General features: G+C 41.1%; 1 protein-coding gene across 5 annotated transcripts in view; it reads right to left on the bottom strand.

Annotated features, from left to right (window-relative positions):
- The window catches only part of arhgef4 (Rho guanine nucleotide exchange factor (GEF) 4), a 332,949-nt gene continuing 311,258 nt past the window's right edge, over nucleotides 1-21,691 (bottom strand). For 4 of the 5 annotated variants that reach the window (XM_055646142.1, XM_055646143.1, XM_055646145.1 and 1 more), the window contains 4 exons: nucleotides 20,273-20,516; nucleotides 16,134-16,211; nucleotides 13,312-13,549; nucleotides 6,534-6,610 (listed from right to left, as the gene is read on the bottom strand). In XM_055646142.1, the coding sequence (XP_055502117.1) occupies nucleotides 13,323-13,549; nucleotides 16,134-16,211; nucleotides 20,273-20,516 (549 nt within the window). In that variant the 3' untranslated portion in view covers nucleotides 6,534-6,610; nucleotides 13,312-13,322. Of the gene's footprint in view, nucleotides 6,611-13,311; nucleotides 13,550-16,133; nucleotides 16,212-20,272; nucleotides 20,517-21,691 lie in introns of all 5 variants that reach the window. The other variant, XM_055646144.1, reaches the window with a different exon arrangement.

Below are 21,691 nucleotides of genomic sequence, written 5' to 3'. Positions count from 1 at the left end.
TTTTTTTTGGCACAATGAAAACATTTTATTCCTCATATCGTGCTTGTAGTGTTTATGTAAACAACCATCCACGTACAAAGAGAAACTTTTTACAAACACTGTCATGTAATTTTCAGTAAATTCTACTTGCATATCACAAGCTTTTAGCACACATCAAAGAAAAATTGAGTCCATAAACGTAATTTCTCCTGGAACTTAAGAGCTACAAATTTGGTTGACAAACCAAATGGGTTTTATGTACAAAAATTGACAACTTTTCTTGATGACAGTGAATGGGCTGAATATATTAGTAACATAGTAATTTGAAAGCTACACCGCAGGTTTCAAAAATACTGTTAAAACATTGTAGTGCTGATAGTTAATCCAATGCCACAGACAAAAATAATAGGCAGTTCCTCCATATGTACAAATATTTAATTACTGTATATCTTCTCCCAACTACAGGCGATCACCATCCCCTGCTGCTCACAAATAAAGGCCCAGTGGGAAGCTTGACTCACTCGATTTTTCATTACTTCACAAAACATATGAGCCCATACCACAGATAAAACTACATGTGCTTCTTGATTGGTACCAAGGCATGTCACAATCTTGTTTAACACGTAGGCTGCCGAATGCTGTATTTCAGAACCAGTGCTTTAATAATAGTGCGATCTTTCACAGGTAGCTTAAAAAATATGGAAAGTTCTAAAATGATCTGAAGACCATCACTTTAAGTTGGCTGTTTCACCTTAATGCACGTTGAATAAAACTAGTTCAAACACATCCTCATTTTGATTGAATCAAATTTTGTGGTTTAATCCTGTATTTAAATCAACAAAATCAGTCTGGGTGTTACAGCCATAAGCCATAAAGGATAACAAAGTTGAAAGCCCACAACCAGAAACATTTGGGAAATTAACAGTAAGAAACTAAAGCCTCTTGTCATTCCGACATGAGGGCTACAAGGATAATCCTCCTTTTGGGCCACTGCAAAGGTAATTTAGTTTAGTTTAGTATAGTTTAGAGATACTGTGGAAACAAACTCTTCGACCCACCAACTCCGTGCCGATTAACGATGATCTGTGCACTAGTTCTAAGTTTTCCCAGTTTTGCATGTTACACACTAGGGGCAATTTCCAGGATGCCAATTAACCTACAAACCTGCACGTCTTTGGAATATGGAAGGAAACGGGGGCACCCAAAGAAAACCCATGTGGTCACAGGGAGAACGTGCAAACTCCGTACAGCCAGCATCCCTAATCTGGATTAAACCCAGGTCTCTGGTGCTGCAAAGCGGCAACTCTGCCACCACACTAATGTGCCACCAGATTTCTACTATGTTGTCCGGTGGGATGTTCATCTTACTGTAATTCAAGGAGACGATGGGCTGAATGGATCTGACTGGGGAGGCCTTTAGGTACGTGAAAGACCTCCATGAATCACCAGGCCGTACCACTGCACTGAATCACCACAGGCATCTCAATTCCTGCACAAAACACCCTACTTCACTCCACAGTTCTGCTGATTTCCCTGGGGCAGGTGACACCATTTCAAATCAAAGCATGAGCTTCCTTTGAAGGCCTCATTTCAGGCAGTCATTGCCTCATTGTGTCTGCATCTACACCATTGCAGTTTACCCCTCACAGTGTACTGGAATTTTTAGGCACATTACTTTATCACTTTATCAGGCAATGAGATCTTACTTGATATAAAACCCAATATTGCTGTTAGAGCTGTAAATATATCTAAACTTCGAAATGTTGATTAAATTCAGTCTCGCTAAATGTCTGAATGGCTTTAATCTAAATAATAGCGCATCACGCCAGCCTTGATGAAGAAAATCATCTTTCATTGCTGAAAGATGCTAGTTTCGAAATATTGTGTCACTTCAGGGGTTGCAAATAGATGCACCATCTCTCCTCCAGTTAGACTATCCCTCAAAATGTTACCGAAAAATAATTGGATTGAGCAATAATGTCGAATGGATCAATGAGATTTCTTTAAAATTGTTCTCTTTTTCAGTTTCTTGTGACAAGCATTTGAAATAGCCACAGTTCTAGCCAGGCCGTTCCAGTGCAGTTACATCGCTGGCATCAGCCCAACAATGCAGAAGATTCCCAGGTATATCCTGTTTACAAAATGGTCAAGTTAAATTCAGCTAATTACCATTCAATCCATCTAATCTCCATCATGAGCAAAATGTGGAAGGTGTGATTGACAGTATTAACAAGTGTCACTCAATACTAGCAAAATATGAGGGGCTGTTCCTCCAAATTGCACTATCTGTAAAATCCGAATTGACAGTGCACTTGAAGGGCAAACCCTTATAGAGTGTTGCAACTGCAGTCCAAGATATCTCATAGAGTTATACATGTCTCAGCTACACTAGTCCCACCTACCTGCGTTTGGCCCATATCCCTCCAAATCTGTCCTATCTGTTTAAATGTTTATTAAACGTTGCGATTGTACCTGCCTCAACTTCCTCCTCTGGCAGCTCATTCCATACACCTCCCACCCTTTTCATGAAAAGGTTACCCCTCAGATTCCTATCACTTATGACCTTATGACATGCCGGGATCATGTGCAGGCAGGTTAGATTGGTTTATCATGAGGTAAACAAAAAAAGCTGGAGGAACTCAGCGAGTGAGGCAGCATCTAAGAAGAGAAGGAATAGGCGACATTTCGGGTCGATACCCTTCATACTTAGTCATGACATCACGTTCGACACAGACATTGTGGGCCGAAGGGCCTGTTTCTGTGCTGTAATTTTCTATGTTCTATGGTTAATCATTTGGATGAAAATGTAGAAAGCATGATTAGTAATTTTGAAGATGAATTTGCAGTGTGTGGCCTCATAGATAGTGAAGATGGTTATCAAAAAATTACAGCAAGATCTTGATCAGCTGGGTAAATGGACTGAGGAATGGCTAATGGAGTTTAATGCAGATATATGCAAGGTGTTGCATTTTTGGAAGTCAAACCAGGGCAGGACCCTCACAGTGAATAGCTGGGCCCATTTGTAGAGCAAACATCTCAAGGAGTGTAGGATATAGTTCCCTGAAACCAGTGTCACAGATGGACAGGGTGTTCAAGAAGGCTTTCATTACATTGGCCTTGATCTGTCAGTGTAGTGAGTACAGGGCCGGATTTACGTATAAGCTAGACAAGCTTAAGCTTAGGGCCTCAGATCTATGGGGGCCTACTCACCTCGCTGCCTCACTGACCATCCGCCCACCGGGACCTCCTACTCTTTGCCCGCTGACCCTGGTCACTCCACCGCCCTCTAGCAGTCCGCAGTAGTTGCCTTACCTGCAGCCTGGACTCAGCACCGGGCCTGAAGTTTCCACGCTGCAGATTCCCACTCCCCTGGGTTTGACTGCGCTGGGTCTTAGTGCTAGGCCCCCTAACCCTGGGAATCTCAGTGGCTGTTCCACTGGGTATTCTCCATTTCCCTCAAACCATGTGACCCCAGCTCTTCCCCACCCACACTACATTCCTCATACCCCCCTCCCCCCTGACCACCCACCACCCCTCCACCAGACATCGCCTCAGCCTCAGTCCACTCACCTGCCTTCCTCCGGCCCCAACCCCCATCCCTGCCACAGGCCCAACACTCCAGCTTCAAACGGCGATCCAGGTAAGGCATCTCCCGCTCCGCGGTGAATCCAATATGTATTTTAAAACCAACTGTTTAATGACAACATACAGTAGGATCTAAAAGTGTCACACTGTCACTGTCCGGTAGTCATGGTCCTCTAGTCATGGGGGTGGGGGGGGGGCTCACAAGTGAAATAGCTTAGGGCCTCTCTTCATCTAAATCCGTCCCTGAGTGAGTTAGCCATTTGGCCCATTGTGTCTGCTATGGATATCATATTGCAGTTAAAACACATTGGTAGGTCACATTTTGAACATTGTGTTCAGTTTTGGTCACCCTGCTATAGAAAGGATGTTGTTAAGCTGGAAAGAGTGCAGAGAAGATTTATGAGGATGTTGCCAGAGCTTGAGGGCTGGAGCTTTAGGGAGAGATTGGGAAAGCTAGGACTTTATTTCTTAGAGTGCAGTAGGCTGAGTGGTCATCTTATAGAGGTGTATAGATCTTATAGATAAGATGAATGCATCTTTTACTCAAAGTAAGGAAATCAAGAACCTGAGGACAAGTTTTTGGGGAGAGGAGAAAAATTCCATACTGTATCGCTATATGCCTTTATCTGGTGTAAAGAAAAAATGATGAGTAAGTGACTTTTAATGAAGAACCATAAAAAATATTATGTTTTTTTGTCATGGTTGTAAGACAATCATTGCTTAAGAGCAAAGAAGCCCATTCCATTACATGGTCACCTTATAAAATGATTGATAGGCAAATTGTTTGCAGGTTATTATTTGTGTAAATTCCAGTCTTTGCAATTGGCATCATCTGAGGAATGGTAAAAAAAAATTGGACAGTCTAGAAATCTGAAATAAAAACTAGAAAATGTTGGAGATGCTTAGCAGGTCCAACAGCATCTGTGGGCACAGGAAATAAGTAACTGTCTCTGGTCAACAAACTGCACAGACTATTTTGCTAATGTTTTTCATTGTTCTTCAGGATTCCACAACTTCTGCCGATTATAAGATTGCAGAGCCCATGACTGGCATAGTTAATCAACGCAACTTTGCAGAAAGGGAATAAGAATGACTTAACTATTGAGCTTTTAAAGCAGAGGGAGCAATATGTTATTTTCCTATTCAAAGTGGAGAGATGGATTTTGTCGGATGAGTAATTGGTTCACTTTAACATTTCCTTCCTTTATATAGAATCTGCTTGGATATTTTGTTTATGGCACCACATCTATTCTACCTATTTCTAACTGTGCTCTCTTGTTATGGCTTAACAACCATCACTTTGCTAATTTGGCAAGGATTACGAGAAAATATTAAGATCATCTATAGGTTTTTGCGTTAATCCCAATTGTCACTGTACTGGTTCACGTCGGGATTCATTGAAAACCCAGGTTGTCATCTCAGTTTGGGATTGTAATCAATTGCTCAAGGTAACATAACATGTTTAACTATCAATGTTCGTTCTTCATATTTACAGTCATTCAAAACTCATCCTGCAAATTATTAGTTTATTTGTAAAGTTGTCTTAAAATTTAGGGAGCAGGCTGGGTTGTAAAACTGGAACAGCAGCATCTAGACATATAACTATAATAATTAGTTTTCACAGATGGAATTTTTGAACTTCCACTGTAAAATAAATGTTGACGTAAACTCACTTCTACACCAGGGAAGGTTCAGGGTAGGACAAGGCAAGCATTTGGGTAAGTGCATTCCTTAATAAGGCATTCGTACTGGAAAGGATGTGGAGAAGCCAAACAGCAAGTACAAGTACAGTGAATTCAATATACATAAATAAATCATTTTGTTAATATTTACATAACCCATTTATAAACATTAGGACATGATAACGTGACATGTCACTCTCTCCTCCGATACACTGATTGAATTTAACCTTTTCACTAGTTTGCTGGAAAGGTAATGCTGTAAAGACTTGAGGATGTGACTACTCACTATCATTTCAGTGCCAACTGCAAGTGCAGCATCAACCTCACGGTGTGACCTAATCTTTTTTTAAAATCCCATGAACGCAAGAAGGACAAACCATTTTTTTCCCATCTGCTTGAGTCGATTTGAACTCCGGGCTTTAGAGATGAAAACATTGAATGTCGACCTACAGTTTAATTGTTGCCGCTGCTTCTATTTCTCATTACTGGCACAAACTCTGACAGGAGCCCAGCAATCACAGGCAGCGATGTTTCCAATCCAGAAGCCCCAAGTAATTCATCCTTGCACAATTAAATCGGCATTGCCCACACTGAAAAATAATTGGCAAAAGGATTGCGAAATAACTCCTTTTAAATTCACTGTGTCTTAAATAATAATGTTCATCCCTTGCACGTAGGCACACACAGTGTTTCATTCCAGTGACAGCACAAAAGGCCAAACTGCAGCATTTAGAGGTCTCTGGCAAGTTGTTTGTTCACAGTACAGTTTAGCTGTTGCTTAATGCTTGCACACCTTCACAAATACAGCAAATTCTCCATAGAAATCTGTATTCTTTGCCAAGATGCAGCTTCTCTCGTTATGATTCGTTCCATTTAAAATAGAAAGGAAAAACCTTGTTCTGGGGAATTTGGAGAATGTTGAGCTCAGCTGTCGTTGCCAACATCAATATATATTTAGGCAGCTCTGTAACTGGCACTGTTGATGGTCTGATTATCGGGAAGCTGTCCGACCAGCAAAGTCACCAGGTGAAGGAAATGCCATCTTCTCCTCATGAGAAGATTGCCAACACGTAGGGGTACAGCGTGCGTTGACATTTATATACATAACTGAACACACACAGAGCATTCATTCATTCCCATTGCAACTGGTTTCTAAAGTGCTCCCTTGGTATGGCGTTAAATCATCTTCACAAAGCTGTCTCTTCACTTCTTGAATGGTGTCAGTCGCCCGATGTTCTGCCAAAAGTTGGAGGGCTTACGTTTGGGCTCGGCCAACATGTACACCTGCTGTTGGGGAACGGTTGAAGGTAGCATCGGATGTTTCTGCCTCAATGTTAGAAAGTCATAGTAAGGCCTTGTTACAGCTGAGAAAAGGAGGAGAAAATCTGGTTAGAATTCACATGCAAATGCTTCTGATCCCCAATTCAAGTCCAAACATTGATTGAATTGATTGAAAGGTACAGCATGGAAACAGGCTCTTCGGCCACTGAGTCCTTGCCGACCATTGATCATCATTCACACTAGTTCTATGTTATCCCACCTTTGCATTCACTCCCTAAACATTAGGGGCAATTTATACTGGCCAATAAACCTACAAACCCACACGTCTTTAGGACGTCTTAAACCGGAGCACCCAGAGAAAACCCATGCGGTCACGAGGAGAACATGCAAACGCCACACAGACTATTATAATTTCTCTGAACTGTTTCTTTATATATGCCTTTTTCTTAGACAACGGTATTAGTAAATGTTCTATCAGACTTGGCTGGGTTAGTTAGAATTAGAATCAGGTTTTGTACTACTGGTCTATACTGATACCATATAATAACCATATAACAATTACAGCATGGAAACAGGCTATCTCGGCCCTACAAGTCCGTGCCGAACAACTTTTGCCGATACCTCTGGGCTTCCTTCTCACTACTGTCTAATCATAGCTGCCCCTCAACATCTCCACCTGGTTGGAAGCTCTGCATTCTAACCTGACACTGTGCAAGTAAATGATCACCAAATTTCCTTGGCTGATTTATATTTTATGAACCCCAAAACGTTCATCCTCAAACTACTTCAAGGCTTTTGAAAGATTCATTAATTCTCTCCGTGGTCATTTCAGGAAAAAAAAGTGTTCAGTCCCATCTGAAGAAATTAATTGCACAATTTCAGATACATATTTGAACTGGGTTCTGCTGTGGGACTATAGAATCCGACCTTTCTGTCCTGGGCCTCCTTCATGGCCAGAGGGAGGCCCACCGTAAATTGGAGGAGCACCACCTCATATTTCGCATGGGCAGTTTACACCTCAGCGGTATGAACATTGACTTCTCCAATTTCAGACAGTCCCTGCTTTCTCCTCTCCTTCCCAGCTCTTCCTCAGCCCACTATATCCGCCTCTTCCCTTCTTTCCACCCCCCCCCCCCCCCCCCCCCCCCCCCACCACCCCCTCACAGCAGTCTGAAGAAGGGTCTCGACCCGAAATGTCACCTATTTACTTAGCTCCATAGATGCTGCCTCACCCGCTGGGTTTCTCCAACATTTGTGTCTACCTTCGATTTTTCAGCATCTACAGTTCCTTCTTAAACATATAAATCAATACTGTCCCTTTAACAATACTGGGGAATTATGGTGACGTGCTGGCTCAATAAAAGTGGCCACTTGATCCCATCTGAATTTTCTCAGGCCCCTCCCATATTTTCAGATGCCATAACTCTAAGTTGAAGAATTCCTACCTAAACCTCCTCTGTGCAAGAAGGAACTATAGACGCTGGTTCGAACTGTAAAAGTGTGATGTTTTCGGGTCGAGATCCTTCTTCAGACTGCAGTCACCCATTCCTTCTCTCCAGAGATGCTGCCTGTCCTGCTGAGTTACTCCAGCTTTTGGTGTTTAACCTCCTCTGTATTTCCTTGCCCCTCTCCTCTTTGAAATCTCTTTCAAGTCAAACTCTCTGAGCAGGTTTTTTTTTTGCCATCTGCTCTGATACCTCTTTACGTAGCATGGGATCGACATGAAGATATGAAGATCAGTGCTGCTGGTAGCTGCTGTAATTGCATGTATTTAGTATCAGCAACCAGGATGAAATCTCTCCCTCATGGAAGTGTATTAGGGTGATCTGCACTGCACTCACGCACTCAATGAACCACAGCATGAGATGCACACGGTGGTTTAAAATAGTTAATGGTGAGGTCGTTTTATCACTTTGTAGACGAGTTTTCCTCAAAAATATTATGTGGAGAAAGTTGATATGATATAAAGACCACATAGCCTATGGACTAATGGTGTTTCTTGAGGCACGGTAAAAGGGCAATGTGCAGCAAGGCAACAGATCCTTTGTTTGGGAGTCAACTACTGCAAAGTTCTGCCGTCTGCAAGGCAAGGCATTAGGCATTGCAGGACAGACTTTACATTCTCTAAGATGTTTCCCTTCATATGACACGCTAAGGAAAGCAGATGAATTTATGAGTTGCAGAGGAGATTGTCAAAGAGGAGAGAGACCTAGTAGGGGAGGGGGTCACCCATGGGATCGCCAGGGTCAGGCTACAGCAGATTGCCATCATAAAACAAGGATTAAACAAGTGGTGGGGGAGGATTAAACTAAGGAGTTGTGGCGGGAAGTCATTAGGCTGGACAACGGTGGGCTTGGGAAACAAGAGGACTAGAAGTCAAATGTTGAGATGGGATTTGTGGCCACAACTGGAAGTGGAGGGGCTAGAGTGTGCAGTGTGGTATGCAGATGGGAGGGGAGGTCTGCAGGCAAAGAAAATGCAACCAAGATGGGTAAGTTGTCTTATGAAAGCAAGCCTACCTGAAGCTGGTTCCTGGCCACTGTACACCAGTAGCCTGGATCTGCTCAGAAAGGTAGTGCTGAGCTAGCTCTCACAATTGTTGTCAGGCCCATTCTCTGCAAGAGGTCTGTGCCATCTCTGGGGCACACATGCACCAACCAAAATCACTGATGTGTTATTCAGGTTTTCATTGAGTATAAACATATAAGAAACTGAAGAAGAGCTTTCCAGCCCTTGTACCATAATTGAATACATTTGTAGCTGATCAGTTACCTCAACACCACTTTTCTGCACCATTCCCATATCTAATGATTCCTTAGATAGCAAAACATCTTGAATACACTGAGTGACTAAGACCTCACGTCTTCTTGGCAGAGAATTTGAAAGATTGTGATGTGTTAAGAAATTTCTCCTCAAATTTGCCCTGAATATGTGACTTCTTATTATGAAACTTTAAGCCCTGGTTCTTGAAACCCCCGCCAGGAAAGACAAAACATCAACCTCCCTGTCAAACACAATGAGAATCTTGTACATTTTACTTTCTCAATTTGGGAGTGTAGATCCATTCTGCTCAATCCCTCTTCATATGTCAAAACTTTCATCCCGGTATTTATCTGGTGAATCGTTTGTGCATTGATTCTGTGGGAAATAAATTCTCCATTATGTGAAGATTTTCGACCTAATATTCTAGATATGGTCTGATTAGGTCTAGATGTTTGGTGCAAGATGCCTTTACCCTCATACTGAAATATTTTTGAATAAATACCAAATGCCTTTCTAATTGCTTGTTGTATCTGGGTATTGACATTTTGTGATTTGTGTACAAGGATATCAAAATCTCTCAAGGCTTCACTATTTATAAAACACTTTGATAATAGACAATAGGTGCGGGAGTAGGCCATTCGGCCATTCAAGCCAGCACCACCATTTACTATGATCATGGCTGATCATCCACAATCAGTACCTTGTTTCTGCTTTCTTCCCATATCCCTTGACTCCACTATCTTTAAGAGTTCTATCTCTCTCTTGAAAGTGTCCAGAGAATCGGCCTCCACTGCTTTCTGAGGCAGAATTCCACAGATTCACAACTCTCTGGATGAAAAAGTTTTTCCTCATTTCTGTTCTAAATATCCTACCCCATATTCTTAAACTGTGACCCCTGGTTCTGGACTCCCCCAACACCGGGAACACGTTTCCTGCCTCTAGCGTGTCCAATCCCTTAATAATTTTATATGGTTCAATAAGATCCCCTCTCAACCTTCTAAATTCCAGTTTATACAAGCCCCGACGCTCCATTCTTTCAACATATGACAGGCCCGCCATCCCGGTGAACCTAAGGAGAGGTTGGACAAACTTGGATTGTTTTCTCTTGAACATCGGAGATTGAGAGGAGACCTGATATAAGTATAGAAAATTGAGAGACATAGATAGGTTAGATAACCTTTTTCCAAGGCGGAAATGTGAAAGACTAGAGGGCATAGCTTTAAGGTGAGAAGTGCAATGTTTAACGGAGATATGCAGGGCAAACTTTATTTTACATAGAGAGTTGTTGTTGGCGGTGGTGAAGGCAGATATGATAGGGGCATTCAAAAGGCGTTTAGATATGGATCACGTGCAGGCAAAGGAGATTAGTTTAACTTGGCATCACATTCAGCATGGACATTGTGGGTAAAGGGGTCTGTTTCTGTGCTGTACTGTTCTATGTTACACACTCAAAAGACTAAAACCTGGCTGACTGTAAATGTATGCAGAGTAATATAAAACCCTGATTATAAAGGACTATATAACCCCGGATGCCTGGACGTGACTCAGTCACTCTGCAAGATCGCGAGGGAGAGGCCACGATTCTCATTCTAAGCTGTGAATCAACTGAAATGTGAGTCTGCAATGTACTTGCAATAAATGATTTGTAAGCCTTTAATGACAATACCATGAGTTGTTTGGCCTGCTGCTCTGCTTTTGCTTGAAACTGCAATGCTTTATTAGGTCCCCCCCACTGGCCAGCAACATTGGAATTGGTGGAGAGGAGTTGAGTGAGCAAAGAGGTTGCAGTTGGGGCCCTGGTGACCACACCTGGAGTATTGTGTGCCCCGTCCCATAATGAGAGAAGTGCAGCGTAGGTTTAGAAGGTTAATTCCCGGGATGGCGGGACTGTCATACGCTGAGAGAATGGAGCGGCTGGGCTTGAGTACTCTGGAGTTTAGAAGGATGAGAAGATCTGAAAGGGGATTATTATTGAACACACTATGGCAGGAAAATTTATGTTGGGGGAGTCCAGAACCAGGGGCCCCAAGAGTAAGAGGTAAGCTTAGAACGGTACAGGAAACTTTTTTGCTTATTTGTGGATTCTCTGCCTCCGAGAGTGGTGTTTTAAATTTCAGAAAGAGCTAGAGAGGGTTCTTAAAGATAGCAGAATCAGGGGATATGGGGAGAAGGCAGGAACTGATTGGGGATGATCAGCCATGATCACATTAAACGGCTCGAAGGGCCGAATGGCCTATTCCTGTACCTATTGTCTATTGTCAGTAAGATTTGGGGTTCAGTGCGATCAAGGTGATCCAAACTGTCCCCTCAAATAGCAATTTATAAATTACCATGGTATGTCAAATCAATTACACAATGCATGATTGCCCTGTTGATATCCACCAACCTGGGTTCCAAAATTCTATTTTTCTCAGTTCTGAATATACCCAGTAAGTAACTATCCACAGGTCTCATAGAAAGAGAATTGCAAATAGTTCACAGCCTACTTGAAGTAAATTCTCCTAATCTTAATTTGTCGGCACCATTCTCCAGAGACTATTACCCTGAGTTTTGAACTTGAGCCAAGGGAACCACTTTGGCATTCACCTGTCAAATTCTCCTAAGACTTCACTGCTCTTTTGAGTAAGAGGCCAATCATATTCATCACCCATCACGGTGCAATCCACTATTAGTTTAGTTTAGTTTAGAGATACAGCGTTGAAACAGACCCTAAGGCCCATCGAATCAATGGCGAACATCAATCACCCATTCCCAGTAATTTTATGTTATCCCACTTTCACATCTATCCCCCACCCCCCCCCCCCCCCAACCCCCCCCACTAGGAGCAATTTACCGAGGCCAATTAATCGACTTTATACAGCTGCACCACTATACTACCCATGTTTCAATAGTTTTAATTGCTGTGAAACTAAACATGCTGTGCTCACAAGATGCAACATTTACTCCTAGTTCTCATACCTAGAATGTGTTCTTACTGTGGATTATAGGTCAAGCCAACACTTCTGCCAATTTTATTGGAATTGAAAGAGTGTTGTGTTTCATGTAGGGTCCTGAATCTAGAAGGGTTGACATAACATTAACATAAGAAACAGGAGTGGGGAGGGGCAGGTTGTTCATCCTCTGTCATTCATCAAGATCCTGGTTTATCTTGTAATTCCGCACCACTTTTATGCACTGTCCCCTTGATTTCCTCATAATCCAGAAATCCATTAGTCTCTGTTTTGAATGAAAATCACTGAAGTTTATGATACGGAATTCAAAAGATTCACCACCTATTAATCAGCTGACAATTAATCTGCCAACATGTTTTTAGGAAGTGGGAGAAACCACAGCACCCAGAGAGAGTTACAGAGAGAACATGGAAATTATACACAGACAGCACCTGAGGTCAAGATTGAACCTGGGTTGCTGGAGCAGTGAGGCAACAGCACCAACTTTAGAGAAAAAATGCAAATCTATTGCGAATGCGGGCAGGGGAAATACAAACTGGAAAATTGATAGCGTTGTACAACACAGAAACAGGACATTTGGCTTGTTATGTTCATGCCTACTATCAAGTGACCATCTACACTAATCCTATTCACCAACAAATTGGTGCATAACATGCAATACCTTTGCAATACAAGTGCTCATCGAGATACTTCATACATGATTTATCAAGTGATACAGATACAATGGTCTTATTAGGCTGTATCTTAATGTATGATTCTTCGATGAAAAGATATATTGTGTTGACTGCTAGAGAGACTGAAACCTGAAACTTCTGGTTTAATTAGACATATAATTAGACATTGGTCTATGCCAGAATTGTTAATGGCTTTGCCTGGTTAAAGAACAATACAACTTCTTTCAGAAAACTATTTTTTGATTTAAGCAAAGGTGAATACATATTGCTGATGGCTAATGGCATAAAAATTCCTGTTGACCTGAAGACAAATTTTCACTGCATTAGCATCTTTTAAATAACGACACACATATGTTAGTTATGTTGGTTAAAATGAAAGGGCAAGTGGCTGATCACCTTTTCTGCCATTATTGAAAGAGGTCTCGGCTGAGAGTGGACATCCAGGACATAGCCCTACGTAAAATGTTGGGAGTCACATCCCCCCCTTTGTGCAGCAGAAGACGAGCCTGCGACATCCGCGGTCTCTCGAGGAGTTTAGTAGCTGGTGGGTGTTTTGGATGCTGGGGGGGAGGCTTATGCAGACATGTGGTTGACTGAGACAGAGATGAGGTCACATTCAGCAGCTGCTGGAGATCTTGTTCGAGAAACAGCAGTGGAGATAGAGAAGAGTGAGAAGAAGAAAAGAGAGAAAGAGATAGAACACATACAATTACAGTCACGCGAAGCAACAATACCTTGCCCTGAAAAGTGCATGAATTCAGAAAGGATGAAATAATTATAAAGAAGGATTCACAGCATTTGAAACAAAGCATATCAAACAAAGCACATACTGTGTAAAAGCTGACATTGTAAATCACATACATTAAAAGAAAGCGGAGGTCATTTTCATATAATAAATTACACACCATCAGCAACACAGAAATATTTTACATATATGTTGACACTTACATGCATATGGATTATATCATGTGTAAATTATCTACTTAATTGGCATAAGAACCCAGCCCGTGAGAAGCTTTAAATAGACAGAAATGATGAAATCAATGACATTTACTCTGACAGCAATTTACTCAGATTCCACCGCCAATGTGTAGTTAACACAAGAATTGCTCATGAACCTATCTCAGTGAGAAAGCAAAGGACTATTTAAATGTGTTTCAGTGCAAGGATTCTATGTTTGATATTTGTCATTGGTATGTTGCTGTTATTCAACAAACAAATCATTTACCTTGAATAAGATTAGCATAAGTTCTTAGCCCTTATACTCAACTAATAGAAACATAGAGAATAGATGCAGGAATAGGTAATTCGGTCCTTCGAGCCAGCACCGCCATTCAATATGATCATGGTTGATCATCCAAAATCAGTACCCCATTCCAGCTTTTCCCCCATATCCCTTGATTCCGTTGGCCTAAGAGGTAAATCTAACTCTCTTCAGAAAACATCCAGTGAATTGGCCTCCACTGTCTTCGGTGGCAGAGAATTCCACAGATTTACAACTCTCTGGGTGAAAATGGTTGTCCTCATCTCAGTCCTAAATGGCCTACCTCTTATTCTTAAACTGTGACCCCTGGCTCTGGACAGCCAGATTGGATAATAGACTAATACACTTGAAAATCATTGTTGAGATTGGGTTAACTCAGCAAATTCAAGTGAAATGGAAAATTATAGCACAGGTTTTCTGCATCAGAGAGAATTTGAAAATGTAGTGCATATATTGTCTAAGATATTTCAAGATTGGAAAGACTGTTATAGAATGGAACATAATATTTTTGATATCACAAACTAATGTAGCTGAGAAAATAATGCCCACTATCAGTCCACAGCTGGAATAAGGGTATAGCTCACATAGTGAGTGAATTTATTCTGTACACTAATTATCTTTACAATGAGGCAATTGGTATTGCAACCAAGGAGCATTATTAACCATGTTCTATTGAAGAAGGCAATTGCTGGTGTGGAGTTTTACCAGCAGTAAAATGAATTGCTTATTTTTAAAATTTAGATCTGTCTGAATGTCACTAAAACTAAGGAGCTGATTGTGGACTTTAGAAGGGCACAACATCCGAGGACGTACACACCACTGGAGATAAATGGGACTACTGTGGATAGGGTGAACTGCTTTAAATACCTGGGAGTCCATATCACCGAGGATCTGACATGGACTACACACACTGCCACACTGGTGAGTAAGGCAAGGCAGCATGTTTAACCACCTCAGGCAGCTGAGGAAATTCAGAGTCTCTCTGAGGGTCCTTCAATGCTTCTACTCTGGGGCTGTAGACAGCATAGTGTCCGGCAACATCACAATCTGGTTTGGGAACAGCTCTGCCCAGGACAAGAAGGCTCTGCAGAGAGTAGTGCGTTCGGCAGAACGCACTATGGGAACTACACTCGCCCCCCACTGCATGACCTATACACCAGGAGGTGCAGATCCAGAGCCAGCAACATTATAGGGGGACCCCTACCACCCCAGCAACGCAGTTCCAACTGCTAGAGTCAGGCAAAAGCCTCCGCTGTCATGCTGCGAAAACAGAGAGGATGAGACGGAGTTTCTTCCCACAGGCCGTCAGGACTGTAAACTCTTATTTCACCAGGGACTAATTTACTGTACTAATTTACTGTTGTGTTGTGTCTTTTTTATTTTACTTTTTTCTAGCATGTAAATACTGATTCTGTTCTATTCTGTTCTGTTATTTTTGCACAATCCGCAGGCATTGCCACCTTCATTTCACTGCACATCTTGTATGTGTATGTGACAAATAAAGTTGATTTGACTTCACTGACTTGACTTGATGAAATTACTCATATATATATATATATAAATTACTATATATATATATATATATATATATATATATATATATATATATATATATCAGTTTTAACAGCCAGCATATTGTAATAATCTTTACAATCAATAAAATACATTGGAGGAGTAGTCTTTGTTAAAATGCAGAGAATACAGATTCACAGGACAATTAGAGCACAGAAGATGATTTAGCCCATTGTGCCATTCTAGCTCTCCACTAGAGTAACCCACTATTTCTGTACATCACCCCTCCCTCATCCTCTCCCCTCTTCCACACACACACACACACACACACACAACAATGTAAATTAACATTTCTAATAAATTCTTAAATTATACAACTTATTCAAATTAATATGTCTGACCCAATCTTCAGTGATTTTATTAAAGAGAGAAAAAAAATCACCTTTTGGCTTCCCAGCTGGATGTGATTTCTTTGCATTCATCATGGCCTGTTTCTTTTGAACTTCTGTGATAGCAAAGCCTTGAGAAATAATAATAAAAAAGCTTTATTTCAGACACAGGTCCATATAACACATCATACAGTATAAGGAGATACAAAAAATACATTAAAAATTGCATATTAGCCTATAAGATACACAAGCTATTGCACCAATGCCATCTTAGCCTAGAAGTGAATCTATAGCAGCTTTTCAGAGGACTGACTAGGGCTTCAATTATGTGGTTCTCTGACTTGTCCAGGCGACACATAAAACTAAACATCAGCTGTCTTAAGAGTGCCTCACAGGTTGGCACTCTAGTGGACACAAACAATTGACTGGCACTATGCCACCTAGGGACACAAAGCAGCAACCTCGTTGCATCATTGTATGCTACCTTGAGCCTCTGCATACTCTTTTTCTTATAGTTAGACCACAATTGAGCAGTATATAACGGTGTGATATAGGTTCTGAACAGGGAACACTTCACAGAGTCAGAGCACATAGAAAACTTCCTTATAAGTATGTTAGCTTGAAAATAAATTTTACAGCGCTGTCAGTAGAGGTCTTTGTCATCCGTCCAGTCATCGGATATGACATGACCTAGGTATTTAATTTCCCCACACACAGTTAGAGGACTGTCTGACAATTAAAAGGTCGGAAAAGTTGATTTCCTGTCCTCAGCGCTTCGAACTATCATTATGCGGCTTTTCTTAGCGTTATACTTTATGTCATAATCAAGGCCATACTGAGAGCACACCTTCAACATCTGCTGCAGCCCAGCACTATATGGACAGAGCAGGACCAGGTCGTCTGCATACATAAGATGAATAACAATAGTGTTGCCCACAAGACAGCCAGTTTTTAACCTATTTAACTGATTTGATAATTCATCCATATAAACATTAAATAAAATAGAAGACAAAATTCCTCCTTGCCGCACTCTGTTACTAACACAGAATGGAGCAGATACAACATTGTCCCATTTAACCTGAAACGTTTGATGGGCATACCAAAACACTAAAATTTTCACTGAAAATTTAGGGACACCTCTATCTAGCAATTTTACAAACAATTGTTCATGATTAATTTTATCAAATGCCTTGGACGCATCAATAAAACATAGGAATACAGATGAATTCAGGCTTGTGTACCTGAACACAATCTCTTTAAGAGCATAGATACACTGGTCAGTTCCATGTTTTCTTTTGAACCCAAACTGATTGTCAGTAATAAGGACATACATTTCTAGCTTTGTTAGCAGTATTCTCTCCAGTACTTTAGACAAGATACTGGCTAATGCAATAGGTCGATAATTGTCAATACTGTTGAGCTTACCAGCCTTGTCTTTAAGCACAGGCACTAACATTACAGACATAATAGCATTTGGCAGGACACCATGAGCCAGACAACCATTAAAGCACATGGAAAGCAAAGGGCAGAGCTTATAGCTGGCATATTTTAGATGTTCTGCAGTAATGCAGTCCATACCACAGGCTTTGTTGTTATCCAACATGTTAATGGCATCATAGACATCTGCTGCCCTAACTATCATATCTGCTGAGAGATCAATATGTTCATGATTGATTCTAACTGGGTTACTTTTAACACAATTAAAAAGGTTACGGTAGAGCTCACGCCAAATCTCAGCTATTTTTTCTGGGCTACTAACACCTTCAATATCAGACGAGCACAGTATCATATATAAGCATAATTTTAAGCTCCTACAAATGGAACAGGACATATTTGTTCTTGGTGAGAAAACAACCGGAAATACGTATTTCAACATAATGCCAGAATGGAAAAAGTAACTGACCCATGGTAAATGGAGCAGAAAGCCTTATTATCACCATGACTCTAAAAGACTGCATACTGTTAACCTTAACACATTTCTTTGTGATAGTGTTGTGATAAGTAATATGGCTACAAGGGACTTCTGTTGACTTCTATGTGACTCGCCTGCTTATCTCCAAGCCTTTCCAACTTCAATAAAATAATTGTGATAGACTACTCATCATTTGCCAAGATGAGTGCAACTGCAGCAACACTCACAAATGCTCAGAACCATTCTGTTCAACACAGCCTACTTGCTCGGCACCTTATCCACCATCCTAAATATTTAATTTCACCAGTGGCACCCCCACTATCACCAACTTGCCAGAGGTTCTTTAACTGCACATTGCAAACCTCGTACCACATAGAGACCAACTCCAAAGGGAAATCTTTGGAAAATCCTCCAAGCTACAGAATACAGAAGATTGAAAACAATTCCATTCCACTGGATAATGAGGAAAAAGGAATAGAGACACAAGGATCAGAGAGAAGCTGTGGCCAGGAAACAGAAGAGGAAGGTTAGCCCACTACATTTGTCACAAATATATTATTTATAGAGACACAAGAAACCGCAGATGTTGGAATCTTAAGCAACGCACAAAGTGCTGGAGGAAGTCAGCAAGTCAGGCAGCATCTGTGGAGGGAATGGACTTTCGGGGCACTGCTTCATACTGGCTCGCTACCACTACCATGTGTCTTTCCTCAGCATTTGCCTTTGCTGCCATCTTGTCGCACGTGGCTTCCTGCTCAATTTCCAGACCTTCCACCGAGCCCGACCAGGATCTGTGGCATTTACACTCCATCAACTGCTCCTCTCCTCACCAGCGGTCCCCAGACTCTGGCCATTGTCTTTGGTAGTCTTTACCTGGTCCGTACCGTGCTGAGGCCAGGCATCAGCTCTCAGACACCTCCTCATACCAACCCCTTGACCATGATCCCATGGATGAACACCAGGCCACGATCTGAAGAAGGATCATGACCCAAACATCCAGTACCTTTCCAGATGCTGTCTGCCCTGCTAAGTTCTATAAAACACTTAAAAATTGTGTTTTAACATTATTTATGGCTCTTATAAGCGCCATTTTAAATGTGCTCCTGCATCAGAAACAGATTGGGGGATTCCAATTTCAAATTCAAGGAAAGATAGCCTTGGATTTGAGAGGGGACCAGATTTTCGAAAGCTCTGTTTGGCAAAAACAGCTTAAAGTTTGGTGGATTTTGCAAGAACAACAGAGTTGAAGTGGATTTTCTGAGGGAAGTTCAAGCAACAATGCCTGAGGAGTGAAAACCATTAACAACATCAAAAGTTTGGTCGGAATGGCAACACGGTGATCATGAGAGAAGACTGGTAGATAAGAAGAGCTCAGCCAAAGCAAGAGAGACAAGTGGAATGGTTCTCGGGAAAGACATGAGTTCAACACAGGGAACAGGAGCTTTGGCAAGGTTGGTCAGGTGCCTAAAGTGAAGGAAGAAAAAATAGAAGCAAATGAAAGGATAAATGCAATCTTTGAGAACAAACATCCATGAACCTCTTGTATGTTTTAGTGGGGATGCATCAGGGTGATCTGGTTGGCTTAAGATGTTATTGTGTGGTGATAAAGCCAGAGAATATCTTAACCTGCTTGGCTAATTGAAGAATAATATTCCATTTTGATCATGGAGGCAGGATTTGTGAATGTTCACCAAATTTTCAGCAAACATCTTCAACTTTATGATCTTTGAAATTAAGAAAGCAGGGACAGGGTGTACTAGTTTGAAAGAGGCTAATGAATAGGTGGGAACAAGAACATTAAAGGTCACATAGAAGTGTAAGTTAGAAAATCCCATTGCTGTGAAGTAGAAACATAGAAAATAGGTGCAGGAGGCCATTCGGCCCTTCGAAGTCATGACGAGTCATGAAATGCAATCTTGTAAGAGGTTTGATTGAAAAAGCTTAGGTAAGAAAATGAAGACAGAGTTTACACGCTTAAGAAAATAAGTAAAAGGGAAATCTTACAGTTTTGGTAAACAGCAACTCACATTGTATTTCAAAGAACAGACATCGATGGTGAGGAAGGTTATGAGTAAGTAATGAATATTGTGCATCAACCAAATGTCAGTTGTGCAACACAACAATGGGTAAGAGTGGAATCTGATGTTCTGAATGAAGATAGGAATCTGTCAGGCACCATTAGTATGATTTAAAAAATGCACATTCCATAAAATTCTGCAATGATGAAAAAAAATTCTCACCAAAAACTATCGATGCATTTCATGCAATTAAGATACTTACCTGTCTCCTTGTCCAGTTGAACCTGTTTTCTTTCATTTTCAAAGGCCTGAAGCCACCGTTGTTTCACTGAGGATTTCTTTGCACAGAACAAATGGATCTCATTTGTGAACTTGTTTTGAAGTTTGAAAGCATTCTTTACACTGATGTTAAAGTCCTTGTCCTTCCCATCTTCCACATCCACCACTTCCATGCTGTCTGTATCTATCCTGCTTTTGTAGTACAGGATGTCCCGACGTAGAAGATCCTGTGAATTGTACCACGTATCAGTTTTCACAATCTACTAAATATTGATTAGTTATATCAAAATGCCTGTTCTGAAGGCAGCACAGTGGAACAGTTAGTGGAGCTACTGCTTCACAGTGCCAGAGACCTGGGATCGATTTTGACCTCGGGTACTATACGTGGAGTTTGTACCTTCTTCCCTGTGACCACGTGGGTTTCTTCTGGGTGCTCTGGTTTCCTCCCACATCCCAAAGATGTGCAGATTTTTGTAGGTTAATTGGCTTCTGTAAATTGCCCCTAGTTTATAGGGAGTGGATGAGAAAGTGGGATTGACATAGTGTGAACAAGTAATCGATGGTTGGTGTGGACTTGGTGGGCCAAAGCTGTTTCCATGTTGTATCCCTAAACTCCAAAAATAGACCTCCAACTCTTTTGACCATCACATTAGTACACTTTCTTATGTTACATTAGTAGCAGTAAATTAAATTCCATAAGAAAACATTTAGATAATGTGTCTCAAGAGTGTTTTGCAGTGGCAAAATCATAAAACTGCATATATTTGAAATGTAAGGTATTCAAAGCAGTGACAAATAAATTGGCCAACGAAGTGAAATTTAAAAAAAAATGCAGATACTGCAAATCCAAACATAAATCAGAAAATGCTTGAAATACTCAACAGAGACCATATCTGTGGGAAGAGAAACAGTTAACGTTTCAGATCAAAGACGCAACCTAACCTGCTGAGTATATCCAGCATTTTCTGCTTAAGGTAGATTTTAAGATGGGCCTAAAAGGAAGAGTGAGACATATATAGGAGAAATGATTTCCTGAGCATAGTATCAGGGCAGCTAGAGACACAGATAAAATGTTTCTATTAAATTAACAATAAAATACAACCAAACTTGTTTGGATGATTGGTAGTATGAAAATGAAAATCTCAAGAAATGTAATCAACTGCATGGTGGCACGATGGCACAGCGGAGGAGCAACTGCCTTACAGCACCAGAGACACGGGTTCAATCCTGACCAAGGGTGCTTGTCAGTATGGGGTTTGTACATTCTCCCTGCATGGGTTTTCTCCGAGATCTTTGGTTTCCTCCCACACTCCAAAGACGTCCAGGTTTGTAGGTTAATTAGCTTGGCATTAAAAAAATGTAAATTGTCCTTGTGTGTAGCGTTAATGTGCGGGGATCGCTG

This window comes from Leucoraja erinacea, chromosome 14 (genome assembly GCF_028641065.1).
Source record: "Leucoraja erinacea ecotype New England chromosome 14, Leri_hhj_1, whole genome shotgun sequence".
NCBI classification, from domain to species: Eukaryota; Metazoa; Chordata; class Chondrichthyes; order Rajiformes; family Rajidae; genus Leucoraja; species Leucoraja erinaceus.
This window is presented reverse-complemented; position numbering and strand designations above follow the sequence as displayed.